Source organism: Cyrtonyx montezumae, unplaced genomic scaffold (assembly GCF_038088225.1).
Source record: "Cyrtonyx montezumae isolate F1298 unplaced genomic scaffold, pur_monq_1.0 scaffold_75, whole genome shotgun sequence".
In the NCBI taxonomy this organism is placed as follows: Eukaryota; Metazoa; Chordata; class Aves; order Galliformes; family Odontophoridae; genus Cyrtonyx; species Cyrtonyx montezumae.
The window spans coordinates 1-12552 of record NW_027072084.1 but is presented as its reverse complement, the minus strand read 5'-3'; the positions used below and the strand labels follow the sequence as shown (position 1 = coordinate 12552).

At 66.7% G+C, this 12552-nt stretch overlaps 3 protein-coding genes across 3 annotated transcripts; 2 read left to right on the top strand and 1 right to left on the bottom strand.

Moving 5' to 3' along the window:
- Positions 1-358: 358 nt before the first annotated feature.
- On the top strand, positions 359-5156 carry ADAMTS4 (ADAM metallopeptidase with thrombospondin type 1 motif 4). The gene is made up of 9 exons (XM_065751528.1): positions 359-673; positions 1091-1414; positions 2021-2153; positions 2396-2566; positions 2653-2939; positions 3480-3666; positions 3740-3906; positions 3979-4154; positions 4701-5156. Exons 1-9 carry the CDS (start codon positions 542-544, stop codon positions 5110-5112), a joined length of 1989 nt encoding a protein of 662 aa, XP_065607600.1. The 5' UTR covers positions 359-541; the 3' UTR covers positions 5113-5156.
- Positions 5157-6357: 1201 nt separating this feature from the next.
- On the top strand, positions 6358-9636 carry B4GALT3 (beta-1,4-galactosyltransferase 3). Its single transcript, XM_065751519.1, is given in 7 exon segments — positions 6358-6621; positions 7001-7236; positions 7892-8082; positions 8617-8739; positions 8829-8933; positions 9034-9268; positions 9271-9636. Coding segments are annotated over 7 exon segments (1311 nt in total). The 5' UTR covers positions 6358-6368; the 3' UTR covers positions 9439-9636.
- Positions 9637-9795: 159 nt separating this feature from the next.
- PPOX (protoporphyrinogen oxidase) lies at positions 9796-12243 on the bottom strand. Its single transcript, XM_065751540.1, is given in 9 exon segments — positions 9796-9938; positions 10346-10355; positions 10357-10389; positions 10512-10565; positions 10567-10665; positions 11078-11191; positions 11285-11403; positions 11509-11569; positions 12041-12243. Coding segments are annotated over 9 exon segments (732 nt in total). The 5' UTR covers positions 12152-12243; the 3' UTR covers positions 9796-9807.
- Positions 12244-12552: the final 309 nt, after the last annotated feature.

The following is a 12552-nucleotide window of genomic DNA, read 5'->3' as shown; positions in this document are numbered from 1 at the left end:
GGTTCAAAGAGGGATCTCCGTGGGGTCAGAGAGGTCAGAGTGGGATGGAGGGGATGAGGAGCAGAGGAGGGGGCAGGATGGGGTGGAGGGGATGGGATGAAGAGGGGACAGAGGGTTCAGGGATGGATGGAGTGGAGTTGGAGGGAACCGATGGGGATAGAAGGGTTAAGGGATGGGGGGCACAGAGTGGGGTTGGAGAAATAGGGGGGGGGGGGATAGAGGGGATAGGATGGGACAAAGGGTTTGAAGAGGGGACCGGGAGCGGTGGATGCGCTGAGAACGGACAGAGGGGTCGGGAGGAGCTTCCCCCCCCCCCCCCCCCCCCACCCCAATTGGCGCCGCTCCCATCGCGGGGGGTTCCCCGTTCCCACGCGGGGGGCGGTGCCGTTCTGGAACCGCTCGGAGCCGGGACGGGGGAGGAGGAAGGGGGGCATGGGGGGGGAGGGGGGGTCAGCGCGGTGTCCCCTCCCGTCGCCGTTCATAAGGCGGTGTGGGAAGGCAGGGCGGTGCCGCAGCGGTGTCACGTCGGGGCGGCTGTGCCATGCGCCGGGCGCTCCTGGCGCTGCTGATCGCCGCCGTCGGGGCCACCGCCGGACCCCACTGTCCCGTAACGGCCCCGGGGGGGACCGCACCTCCACCGCGGGGTGGGGATACGGCCCCGAGGAGAGTGAAGGTACAGCGGGGACGGGGTGGGGGTGACACATCGGGACACACCGGCGCGGTGATGGGATGGCACCAGGATGGGGTGGGACACTTCTGTGGGGTCACCCAGGGATGGGGGGGGGGATGAGAGACATTGACACTGTGATGGGGACATCAGCGTGAGTGGAACGGCACCGCTTTGGGGCTGTGCTACGATGGGGGGCACTGCTGTGGGGGGGCAGGGAGGTTAAGGGACGGCGGTGTGGTGATGTGTGACAGCGGGGGGGGGGACACACACACCAGGGTGGGCCGGTGCAGCGATGGGGGACGTTGGCACGGGGATTGGGGATACTGGCACGGGGATGGGTGCCGATGGGATGGAGCAGCACACCGCTGGGGGACGGGGGGGGGGGACACCACCCCGGCACCCAACCCCCCGTCCCCGCAGCGCTTCGCGGCAGTGCCGCGCCACGTGGAGCTGCTGGTGGTGGCCGATGCGGCGATGGCGCGGTTCCACGGCGCGGGGCTGCGGCCGTACCTGCTGACGGTGTTGGCGAGCGCTGCCAGGACCTTCCGGCACGGCAGCCTGGGTGCCGCGGTGCAGCTGCGGGTGACGCGGCTCGTGGTGTTGGGACCCGGCACCCCGGGGCCGCCCATCACCTCCAACGCCGCCCAAACGCTGCGTGACTTCTGCCGGTGGCAGCGGGACCTCAACGTCCCCGACGAGGACAGTCCCCTCCACTTCGACATCGCCGTGCTCTTCACCCGGCAGGTGGGGGGGCACGGGGATGGGTGGGGTTGGATGGAGCCTCTGTGTGCCCCATGGCTTTCTGGGTGCTGGTTGGGTTGCCCAAACCCCATCCCGATGAGTTGGGCACTGGGTTGGATCCTTGGGTGCCCGTTGGCCTTTGGGCGGCAGTAGGATCCCCCAAACCCCATCTCAATGAGTTGGGTGTTGTGTTGGATCCTTGGATGCCCACCACAGTGTTTGGGTGTTCATTGGGTCCCCCAAACCCCATCCTGATGAGCTGGGCACTGCGTAGGGGATCCCCTACGTGCCCCTCAAGGCAGCCAGGTGCTGGTTGGGTCTTTGGGTGCCGGTTGGGTCCCCCTAAAACCCATCCCAAGTGATTGTGTGCGGGCCGCCCCTGGGATTCTGGGGAGCTCTTGGGGTTCCTGAGGGCTTTTGGTCCCCAAGACCCCTCTGAGGGAGTTCGGGTGCTGGCTGGGACCCCTGGGTGCCCGTTGGCCTTTGGGTGGCAGTAGGATCTCCCAAACCCATCCCAAAGAGTCGGACGCTGGGTGGGACCCCACAATGACCACCGAGGTGTCGGGGTGACCCCGGGGCACCAAGACACCCCCTGTGGCCCCACTGCAGGACCTGTGTGGGGCGGCCACGTGTGACACGCTGGGTATGGCCGACGTGGGCACCGCCTGCGACCCCGAGCGGAGCTGTGCCATCGTGGAGGACGATGGGCTGCAGTCGGCGTTCACGGTCGCGCACGAATTGGGTGAGCACCAAAATATCCCCCAAACACCCCAGGGGGCCGATGCTCACCCCAAGGGTGAGCAGCACACACTGCCCCGTCCTCGAAGTGACCCCGAAACGATCCTCAAAGGGCCCCCAAACCAAAGCACACCCCAAAATCTGCTTTATGCACTCCCAACGCAGTCACACCTCCACCTCGCCCAGCCCCCAACCAACCCCAAAAGGGTCTCCGTGATGCCCCCTGAGCTCCCCCATCCCCCGCAGGCCACGTGCTCAGCATGCCCCACGACGACTCCCCACGCTGCGCGGAGCTCAACGGTGCCGTGGGGTCCTCGCGCCGCGTGATGGCACCGGTGATGGGTTCGGTGCCGCCGGGAGAGATGTGGTCCCCGTGCAGCGCCCGTTTCGTCACCGATTTCCTGGACGACGGCCACGGTACGGCCGAGCATCGCGTCCGTGGGGCTCACGGGGCCGTCCCCGCTTTGGGGCCGCCTCGCTCAGCGCCGTGCCGTGCCCCATAGGTCGCTGCCTCGTGGATAAACCCACCACGTGGCTGCAGCTGCCGACGGCACTGCCGGGCGCGGTGTACCCGGCGGATCAGCAGTGCCAGTTGGCGTTCGGCCCCGACTCGCGGCACTGCGGGGACGTGAGGCCGCTGTGTGCCGCGCTCTGGTGCAGCGGCCGCGCCGGGGGGAGAGCGGTTTGCCAAAGCAAACACTTCCCGTGGGCTGACGGCACGCCGTGCGCGCCGGGACGGGTCTGCGCCAGCGGGCAGTGCGTGGACATGGGCACCATGGAGGAGCTCCAGGTGAGAGCTGTGGGTCGGTCCTCGTCTTGGGGTCAGGGGATGGGTCCTGGTGGGGCCATGGGGTCAGGGGTTGGGTCCTGGTGGGGTCATAGGAGAGTTTTGCCCCATGGATGGGTCCTGGTGGGGCCATGGGGTCAGGGGATGGGTCCTGGTGGGGTCATAGGAGAGTTTTGCCCCATGGATGGGTCCTGGTGGGGCCATGGGGTCAGGAGATGGGTCCTGGTGGGGTCATAGCGAAGTTTTGCCCCATGGATGGGTCCTGGTGGGATCATGGGGTGGTTTTACCCCACAGATGAGACCTCATCTTGGGTTCATGAGGTGGCTTTGCTCCATGGGTCGGTCCTGGTGTTGGGTTGAGGGGGCGGTTTTATTCCATGGATAGGTCCTGGTGGGTTCACGGGGTGGTTTTCCTCACAGATGGGTCCTGGTAGGTTCATCACATGGTTTTGCTCCATGGTTGGATCCTGGTGGGCTCACGGGGCGGTCTTTCCCCCGCGGTTAGGTCCCGGCGTTGGGTTCACGCCGTGTTCTTCCCCCCAGATCCCCGTGGACGGTTCGTGGGCTCCGTGGGCTCCGTGGAGCAGCTGTTCCCGGAGCTGCGGCGGCGGCGTCACGTCCACGCAGCGCTCGTGCTCCCGCCCCACGCCGCGCAACGGCGGCCGCTTCTGCCGTGGGGAGCGCGTCCGCTTCCGCTCCTGCAACGTCAACGAGTGCCCGGGGCGCAGCGGTGAGCGGGGCCGGGCCGTGGGGCTGCGGGGCCGTGGGGTACCGCCGCCCCTAACGCACCCCTCACCCCACAGCGTTCCGGGAGGAGCAGTGTGCCGCCTTCAACCACCGCGCCGTCACCGCGGCGCTGCCGCCCGTGGGGGATTGGGTGCCGCGGTACAGCGGCGTGGCCGAGGAGGAGCGCTGCAAGCTGACGTGCCAATCCCGCAGCCTGGGCCTCTACCACGTCCTGCAGCCACGGGTCAGCGTCCCCTCGGCTCCCGGTGTCCCGCGGGGCCGCGCGGTGCTGACGCCGTGCCGCGCTGTGCCGTAGGTTGCGGACGGGACGCCGTGCTCTGCCGAGGGCGGCGGGGTGTGCGTGCGGGGCCGCTGCGTCCCCACCGGCTGCGACCGCGTCATCGGATCCCAGAAGAGGTTCGATAAATGCATGGAGTGCGGCGGCGACGGCTCCGGCTGCACCAAAGTGCTCGGCTCCTTCCGCGCGTCCCGGTGAGCGCACGGGGCCCGAGCTGTGGCCCCTCCTGACCCCACAAAGCCCCCGCTGCCCCTTCTGACCCCGTGTCTGCAATCCCTGGACCCATTTGTTCTCTCCACTGCACCGAATATCCTCTCCATCCCCTCTTCCAACCTCTCCACTGCTCCTCCTGACCCCACGTCCACCCTCTCCCATCCCTAAGTCCCCTCTGTCACCTCTCCTGACCCTACCGTCCCCTCCCAGCCCCACATCCCCTCCCATCTCCACCTCCATGCCCCCTTCTGACCCCACCGTCCCCTCCCAGCACCACACTCACCCTCTCCCAACCCCACATCCCCCCCCAACCCTCCCATCCCCACCTCTGTTCCCCCTTCCGACCCCACTGTCCCCTCCACCGCCCCTTCCAGCCCCACATCCACCCTCTCCCAACCTCTATCCCCTCCCCCCGCCCTCCCATCCCACCCCACACCCCCTTCTATCCCCCTACTGCCCCTTCCAGCCCCACACCCACCCTCCCATCCCCCTTTCTGACCCCACCACCCTCCCCCTTCTCCCCCCAGCTACGGCTACACCGACGTGCTCACCATCCCCGCGGGCGCCACGCACCTCGTGGTGCGGCAAGGCTCCGCGCACAGCACCGGGGGCAGCGGCGACCGCGGTGACAACGCGTTCCTGGCGCTCCGCTCCCCCTCGGGCCGCCCTCTGCTCAACGGCGGATACGTCCTCGTGCCGTCGGAGCGCACGGTGCCGCTGTCGGGCGGAGCGGTGCTGCGGTACAGCGGGGCCGCGGCCGTCCCCGAGGTGCTGCGGTGCCGGGGACCGCTGTCGGAGCCCGTGGTGCTGCAGGTGCTGGCGGTGGACGAGCGGCGACCGCTCCGGATCAGATACAGTTTCTTCGTGCCCCGAAAAGCGGCGGAGGGGGAAAAACGGAAAGCCGAGATCCCGGAGATCCGCCGGCAGCGTCGGGCGTAGCGCTGCCGGTGATTTCTTGCGCCCAGGTTCTACCTCAGCCCCTCCCCGGGAGGAGTTTGGGGGGGGGGGGTCACCCTGGGGCCGGCCTCGGGGTCCCCCCCCCCAAGCCGTGTGTTCCCCCCACCCACCCCCGAGCGATGGGGGATTATTTAAAGCTATTTATGGAGCCCGCTGTCCGCTGTGGGGTTTGTTGGGTTCCCCCTTCGAGGCAAAATCCAATCCCCGGTGCCACCCCTGAACCTCTATGGGGTGTGGGCAACCCCGGGACCTCTATCCATCTATGGGGCGCCTGATCTTTGGGGCAACAGACCCCCCAGATCACAGAGACCCCCAGGACCAATTATGGGACGTCCGCACTTCGGGTCAGGACCCCCTGAACACAGAGCTGGGCTCTCAGAGCCGCTATGGGGTACCCAGGGCACCGATCCCCCCACCCCAGGCATTCTGTGGGGCAGGATGGGGTGCTGCAGGGGCAGAGCATGCAGCCCCCCCGAACACCGTGAGGATGGACACCATCTATGGGGCTGGGGACAGCGACGTCGGCACCCCCGCGTGCATAACGGGGGGGCACTCACCGGAGTCGGCAATGGTGTGGGAGGCCAAGAGCAGCAGCACCGCGGGGTTGGGGGGGGCAAAGGGGGTCGGGGCAGCAGCAGCGGGACCCCCAGAACCCCACCGGGACCGCGCGCATCCACCGCCCCACGGACATAGAGCACTCCGGGCTGGAAGCCACGCCCACTGTGGGCGGTGTCTACGAGGCCACGCCCCTCCCGCGTCCCCACGCTGTTAACGCGTCATCCCCGCGCTGTCCCTACGCAGTCCCCACTCCGTCCCCACCTCTGCTGGCCCCACACTCCCCACAATTAAACCGCTTCGTCCTCCCCCTCCCACAGCCCCCCCACCTTTAAGCCCCGCCCACCATCGACAAACCCACCCACCACGCCCCGCCCCCTCCAAGCACCACCCAATCAACCTCCCCGCCCCCTTCAAGCCACGCCCCCTATATGTCAACACACCCGTGCGCCCCGCCCCTTCTGAACACCGCCCAATCAAAAACCCCGCTCCTCGAATCCCCGCCTACCACGTTCCAACTCGCCCTCTACGCCCCGCCCACTCCGGAGCACGCCCCGCCCCTCACGCCCCCCCACCCAAGATGGCGGCCGCCGGCCGGCGCTGACCGCGGGGGGGGGCAGCGTCTGCACCCACCCGTGGGGGCCGCACCCACCCGTGGGGGCCGCACCCACCCCCACCCCGCGATGCTGCGGCGGCTGCTGGAGCGGCCGTGCTCCCTGGCGCTGTTGGTGGGCTGCCAGTTCGCTTTCGTCGCTTATTTTTCTCTGGGGGGGTTCCGGAACCTCACGGCCCTTTTCGGCCGCTCCTCCCCACCCGCCGTGGATTATTCCCGCACCCACGACGTGTACGCCAACCTCAGCCGGCTGCTGCCACGCGGCCCGCAGCGCGACCCCGCCGAGCCGTTGCCCTACTGCCCCGCGAGGTCACCCCTCCTCCGTGAGTGGGGGGGGCGGGGTCGCGGGTGGGGCGTTGGGGGGGGGGGGGTGCGGACTGTTTGTTGTCGTCGGGGGTGGGGTGAGTGGGGTCTGCTTATCGCGGGTGGGCTGGTAACGGGTATGGGGGGACCGGGGACCCCCATGGCCCGATTGGTGCCGTTGGGTTTGGGGTGATTGGGGACCCCCGTGTCCCACTTGGTCCCACTGGGTGTGGGGTGGTTGAGACCCCCATGACCCAGTGGTTCCCATTGGGTATGGGGTGACCGGGGACCCCCACGTCCCAGTTGGTGCCGTTATCTGTGGGGTGTTCTGGTCCCCCACGACCCAGCGGGGGCTGCCGTTTCCCGCTGTGCCCCACTCCGCCCTCCCGCGCCCCACAGTCGGCCCACTCACGGTGACCTTCAGCCGCGTGCCCACGCTGGAGCAGATCCAGGCCAAGAACCCGGCGGTGCAGCCGGGCGGGCGCTACCGACCCCAGACCTGCGAGCCGCGCTCCCGCACCGCCGTCATCGTCCCACACCGCAACCGTGAGACGCACCTGGGCCACCTCCTCTACTACCTGCACCCCTTCCTGCAGCGCCAGCAGCTGCACTACGGCATCTACGTGGTGCACCAGGTAGGGGTCCTTGGGGGTCCGGGGTCGGTTCGGCGCTGAGGGGGACCTGGGTGTTATTGTAGGGTCGCCCCGTGTTGCTGTAGGGTCACGGCTGTCCCACCGTGTCATTGTAGGGTTGCCCAACGTTGACTGCCCAATGTTGAGCACCCTACGCTGTCGTAGGGTTATCTTCGTGCTGCCCCGTGTTATTGTAGGGTCACCTCCCTCACCTGTGTTATTGTGGGGTCACCTCATGTCCCTTCTTATTATTATAGGGTCACCCCACGTTACCGTAGGATCAGATTTCCCTCCATGTTATCGTAGGGTCGCCCAACGTTGACCACCCAACGCTATTGTTGCGTTATCCCCACGCCACCCCGTGTTATTGTAGGGTCACCCATGTCCATCCTTACTGTAGGATCGTCCCATGTAACTGTAGGGTCACATTTTGCCCCCCCCATGTTACTGTAGGGTCATATTTCCCCCCCATGTTATTGTAGGGTCGCCCAACGTTGACCACCCAATGCAGTCATAGAGTTATCCCCATGCCACCCCATGTTATGATAGGCTCACCCCATGATACTTACTGCAGGGTCACCTCCCCCACCTGCGTTACTGTAGGGTCGCCCCATATTATTGTAGGGTCACCCACGTCCCCCTGTTTGTGCCCCCCCAGGCAGGGAACAGCACTTTCAACCGTGCCAAGCTGCTGAACGTGGGGGTGAAGGAGGCGCTGAAGGACGAGGAGTGGGACTGCCTCTTCCTGCACGACGTCGACCTCATCCCCGAGAACGACCACAACCTCTACACCTGCGACCCCTGGAACCCCAAACATGTCTCCATCGCTATGAATAAATTCGGGTACAGGTGAGCGCTGCTGCGACCTTCGAGGTCCCTTCCGACCCAACCGTGACCCCAATGTTCTGGGTCTTCAGGGTCCCTTCCAACCCAATATTTCTATCATTTCCTAGTTCTGTGGTCTTTAGGGTCACTCCCGACCCAACCATTCCTCAATTCCACAGTTCTGTGGTCTTGAAGGACCCTTCCAACCCAACCATCCCATGATCCAACAGTTTCTGTGGTCTTGAAGGACCCTTCCAACCCAACCATCCCATGATCCCACAGTTCTGTGGTCTTTAAGGACCCTTCCAACCCAACCATTTTATGATCCCATCGTTCTGTCATCTTGAAAGACCCTTCCAACCCAACTGCCCTATCAACCCATGGTCTGTGATCTTGAAGGACCCTTCCAACCCAACCATCCCATGATTCTATGATCTTGAAGGACCCTTCCAACTCAACCATCCCATGATCCCATGATCTTGAAGGACCCTTCCAACTCAACCATCCCATGATCCTATGATCTTTAAGCCCCCCCCCCATTCTCTGTCCCCCCCTCAGCCTGCCGTACCCGCAGTACTTCGGGGGGGTCTCGGCTCTCACCCCGGACCAGTACATGAAGATCAATGGTTTCCCCAACGAATACTGGGGTTGGGGCGGCGAGGACGACGACATCGCCACCAGGTAGGACGCAGTGGGGCCGCCGCCGCGCGCCGCTGTGGGGCAGCACTGACCCTTTGGGGGCTGGGGGGGGGGGGGGACACACATCACAGGGTACGCCTGGCCGGGATGAAGATCGCCCGCCCGCCCATCTCCATCGGCCACTACAAGATGGTGAAGCACAAGAGCGACAAAGGCAACGAGGAGAACCCGCACAGGTGTGGGGAGCGGGCGGGGGTCTCCGGTGGGGCCGGCGTGGGGCTCTTCCCCCCCCCCCCCGCCCCCAACATTCCCCTTTCCCCCCCCCCCCTTGCTCAGGTTCGACCTGCTGATCCGCACGCAGCGCATGTGGACTCAGGACGGGATGAACTCGCTGAGCTACGTGCTGCTGGCCAAGCAGCTGCACCCGCTCTACACCAACCTGACCGCCGACATCGGCACCGATCCCCGCGCCGCGCGCCGCGCACCGGGGCCACGGGGACAGGGCTACCCCGACCCCAACAGCCCCTTCCGGGAGGAGATGCTGCGCAAAGTGCCCGGGTTGGGGTTAGTGGGGGGTTAGCCCACCCCCAAGGTCCGGCCCCGCAGCTCCCCACGCTGGCGGGGAACGCTACCCAAACTTCTGCCGGGGGGGTCACCCCACGCGGCCCCGATGGGGACGGTGCTGTGACGGAGGTGGGGACCCTCCCGCACAACCACAGCTGGCCCCGGGGATCCCCTTAGCCCCAAAAAGGGTCCGTGCTCCCCCCAACCCCCACTCAGCCCCCCCGCCCCCCCCTGCCCCAAGTGCCGTTGCTTTGCTGGAGAGACTTTGGGATCGGCACTGTGCAGAGCTGTGGGACTGCGGTTCGCTGTGGGGCAGCCCCCCCAGGAGGATGGCACTGATGGGCACAGGGGGCCCCCAGCCCCACTGCCCCCTCTCCCCCCTTTCCCCTCGGGGCTTTGGGGTTCTGCTGTGGGTGTGCAGTTATTTATTGGGTTCACGCTGCTCCCTGCACCTTTCATAGGGGGATTTTTTCGATTAAAAAAGGACAAAACCAACAACAAAAAAACCCCAAACCCCCCCCCCCCTCTGAGACCACGCTATGGGGCTCAGCCCCCCAGCAGCCGCCCCACGGCCGCTTTGGCGCTGGCGATGCAGTCGTTGACGGAGACGCCGCTGTAGGACGCCCCGATGAGGCTCAGGGGCATCCGCTGCTCCTCCAGGAAGCGCCCGATGCGCTCTGCGGGGACACCAGGACAGAGCCATCCCATAACCGCCCCCCTCAGCCCCATCACCGCCCCACATCCCCGTCCCCGTATCCCCAACCCCACATCCCCATCCTTTCCCAGCCCCCGTATTTCTGTCCCATCCCCACATCCCCATTTCCATGGTCCCATCCCATCCCAGTCCCTATGTGCCCACGTCCCAAGTCCCCATGTCCCAGTCCCCATCCCAGTCCCCACATCCCAGTCCCCACATTCCCATCCCAGTCCCCACATTCCCATCCCAGTCCCCACATCCCAGTCCCCACATTCCCATCCCAGTTCCCATGTCCCAGTCCCCATGCCCCCATCCCCACATCCCAATCCCTGTGTTTCCCACCCCAATCCCCATTTCCCATCCCCATATCCCCCACCCCGTCCTTACCCATGCGCTCCCCAGTGTCCCAACGTGTACTGCGGGATGCATGCCTGCGGGAAGAGGTGTGGGGGAGGGGAGTGGGGAGGGGGGGGGGGGCAGACGGTGACACAGTGTCCCCAGAACCCCCCGGGGGTCCCCGTGCCCCCCTCCCCCCCCCCCCGTGGTCTCCCACCTCCTGCACGGTGACGATGCAGCGCTGTGGGTTCACCGTCAGCCCGAGGTGTTCCCAGCACCGCGCGCTGCGCCCGCTGCTCCACCGCAGCTATGGGGGCGGCCGAGGGGGGGTCCCCAAAAGCGCGAGAGAACCACGCACCCCCCAACATCACCTGTGGGGGACAGCGGCACCGCGTCAGCGACCCCCAGCACTGCGCGGGGGGGAGACCCTACAATAACAGGGAGAAAGCCCACGGTAACGTGGGGAGACCCTACAATAATAGGGAGAAAGCCCACGGTAACGTGGGGAGACCCTACAATAATATGGGGGGGACCCTGTGGGAACACGGGGAGAGACCCTACAACAACATGTGGGGACCCTATGGGACCACCCTACAATAACACGGGGGTGGACCCGGTAGGAACACGGAGGAAGACCCTACACGGGGGGCCCTGGAATAACGCAGGGGTCCCTACAACAACACTGGGTGACCCTACAGCAACATGGGGATGCCGCCGTGACCCCATAGCAGTTTGGGGGGGGGGGGATGTGGCCCTACAACGCCGCTATGGGGGATCTCCCACCGTGAGCCGCACGGACGGGGTCCCGCTGCCGTCGTGTTGTGGGAACGCCACGGAGTCGTAGACGATGCCCAACAGCGCTTCGTCCTCGGAGGACGGCACCAAGTGCCCGAAGCCCTGTGGGGTGGGGTGGGGTGGGGGGGCGGTGGGGTGAGCTGTGAGGTTTGGGATTTGGGGGGGGGGGGTCGCTGTGGGGTTTGGGGTTCTCACCGTGACGGGCAGCGTGACGCCGCGGTACTGCAGGTTCACCACCGCCACCGTCACCGCGGGGATGAGGGAGAGCTCCCGCGCCAACGGCTGCGCCTCGGGGGGCAGCGCCCGCGCCAGGGCTGGGAAATGGGGTCAGGGTGGGATGGGGGGGGGGCAGTTGTGGGGTGTCCGCCCCACCGATAGGGAGCGCTGCCCCAAAAGGGCCCCCCCACCCCCGACCCCACCTGCGGCGGGCAAAGCGCTGATGACGTGGTCTGCGGTGATGGTGCCGTCGGGCAGAGTGAGCTGTGGGGGGAAACGGGGGGGGGGTCTCGGCAGCACAAAGAGGGGTGGGGACCCCCAAAGTGTGGGGGAGGAACTTGGAGGGCCCGGCACCCTAAAACTGCGGGATGGGGACCCCCACATTACGGGGAAGGACACGGGGGGGGGAGGGATGAGATATGACCCTGGGAGGTCCTTCTGATTCCAACCCGGGGGATTAGGACCCCCAGAGTGAAGAACAGGGACCCCAAAACAGCGGGGGAGGAACTCGGGGGTCCCCCAACCCATGGGGGAGGGAAAGCGGGGGTCCTGCCCCCCCGAACTGCAGGATGGAGACCTCCAACCCATGAAGAAGAGGCACGAGGGTCCCCCAAACCATGGGCACAGAACTCAGTGACCGCAGCACCCCCAGACCACGGAACGGGAACCCCAAATCCACGGCACACGACCCCAGGAGACCCCCCCCCCCACCCCCCAAACCGCGGGGTCCCCCACCTGCCACGTGCCATCGTGCCGCCGCCGCATGCGCTGCAGCGCCGCGTGGCACCGCAGCTCAGCACCGCGGGGCCGCAGGAACGCAGCGATGGCTTCGGGCAGAGAGCGCATCCCCCCCCGCAGCGCCCACTGCGTCCAACGCTCCGCCCGCGCCCGGAGGGCCAACCCCGACACGGCCCCACGCGGCCGTCCTGCGGGGACACGGCGCTGCTGCCACCGTAGGGACGGCAGCGGGGTCGTCCACCCCCCACCCACCCCCCCCCGACTCTGTGCCCCCATGTATCACCTCCCCCTGTCCACCTGAGGTCACTCCTGCGTGTCCCCGTGGGCTGCAAGGATGGCATCGGGGTGCCCCCGCTCTGTGTCCCCAAAGATCACCGTCCCTGCGTCCCCATATGTTACCCCTCCTGGTCTCCATGTGTCACAGGGCATCATTGGGGTGTCCCCTCCCCCCCCCCACCCCGTGTCCCCATACATCACCTCTCCCTGTCCCCATATGCCACAGGGATGGC

What these genes read in the sequence shown, in the direction of transcription:
- ADAMTS4 (XM_065751528.1), top strand. Translation starts at nt 542, where the DNA reads ATGCGCCGGGCGCTCCTGGCGCTGCTGATCGCCGCCGTCGGGGCCACC. An exon ending in GCACCATGGAGGAGCTCCAG is followed by an intron (nt 2,940 to 3,479) that starts GTGAGAGCTGTG and finishes TCTTCCCCCCAG; the next exon opens with ATCCCCGTGGACGGTTCGTG. An exon ending in GGCTCCTTCCGCGCGTCCCG is followed by an intron (nt 4,155 to 4,700) that starts GTGAGCGCACGG and finishes TTCTCCCCCCAG; the next exon opens with CTACGGCTACACCGACGTGC.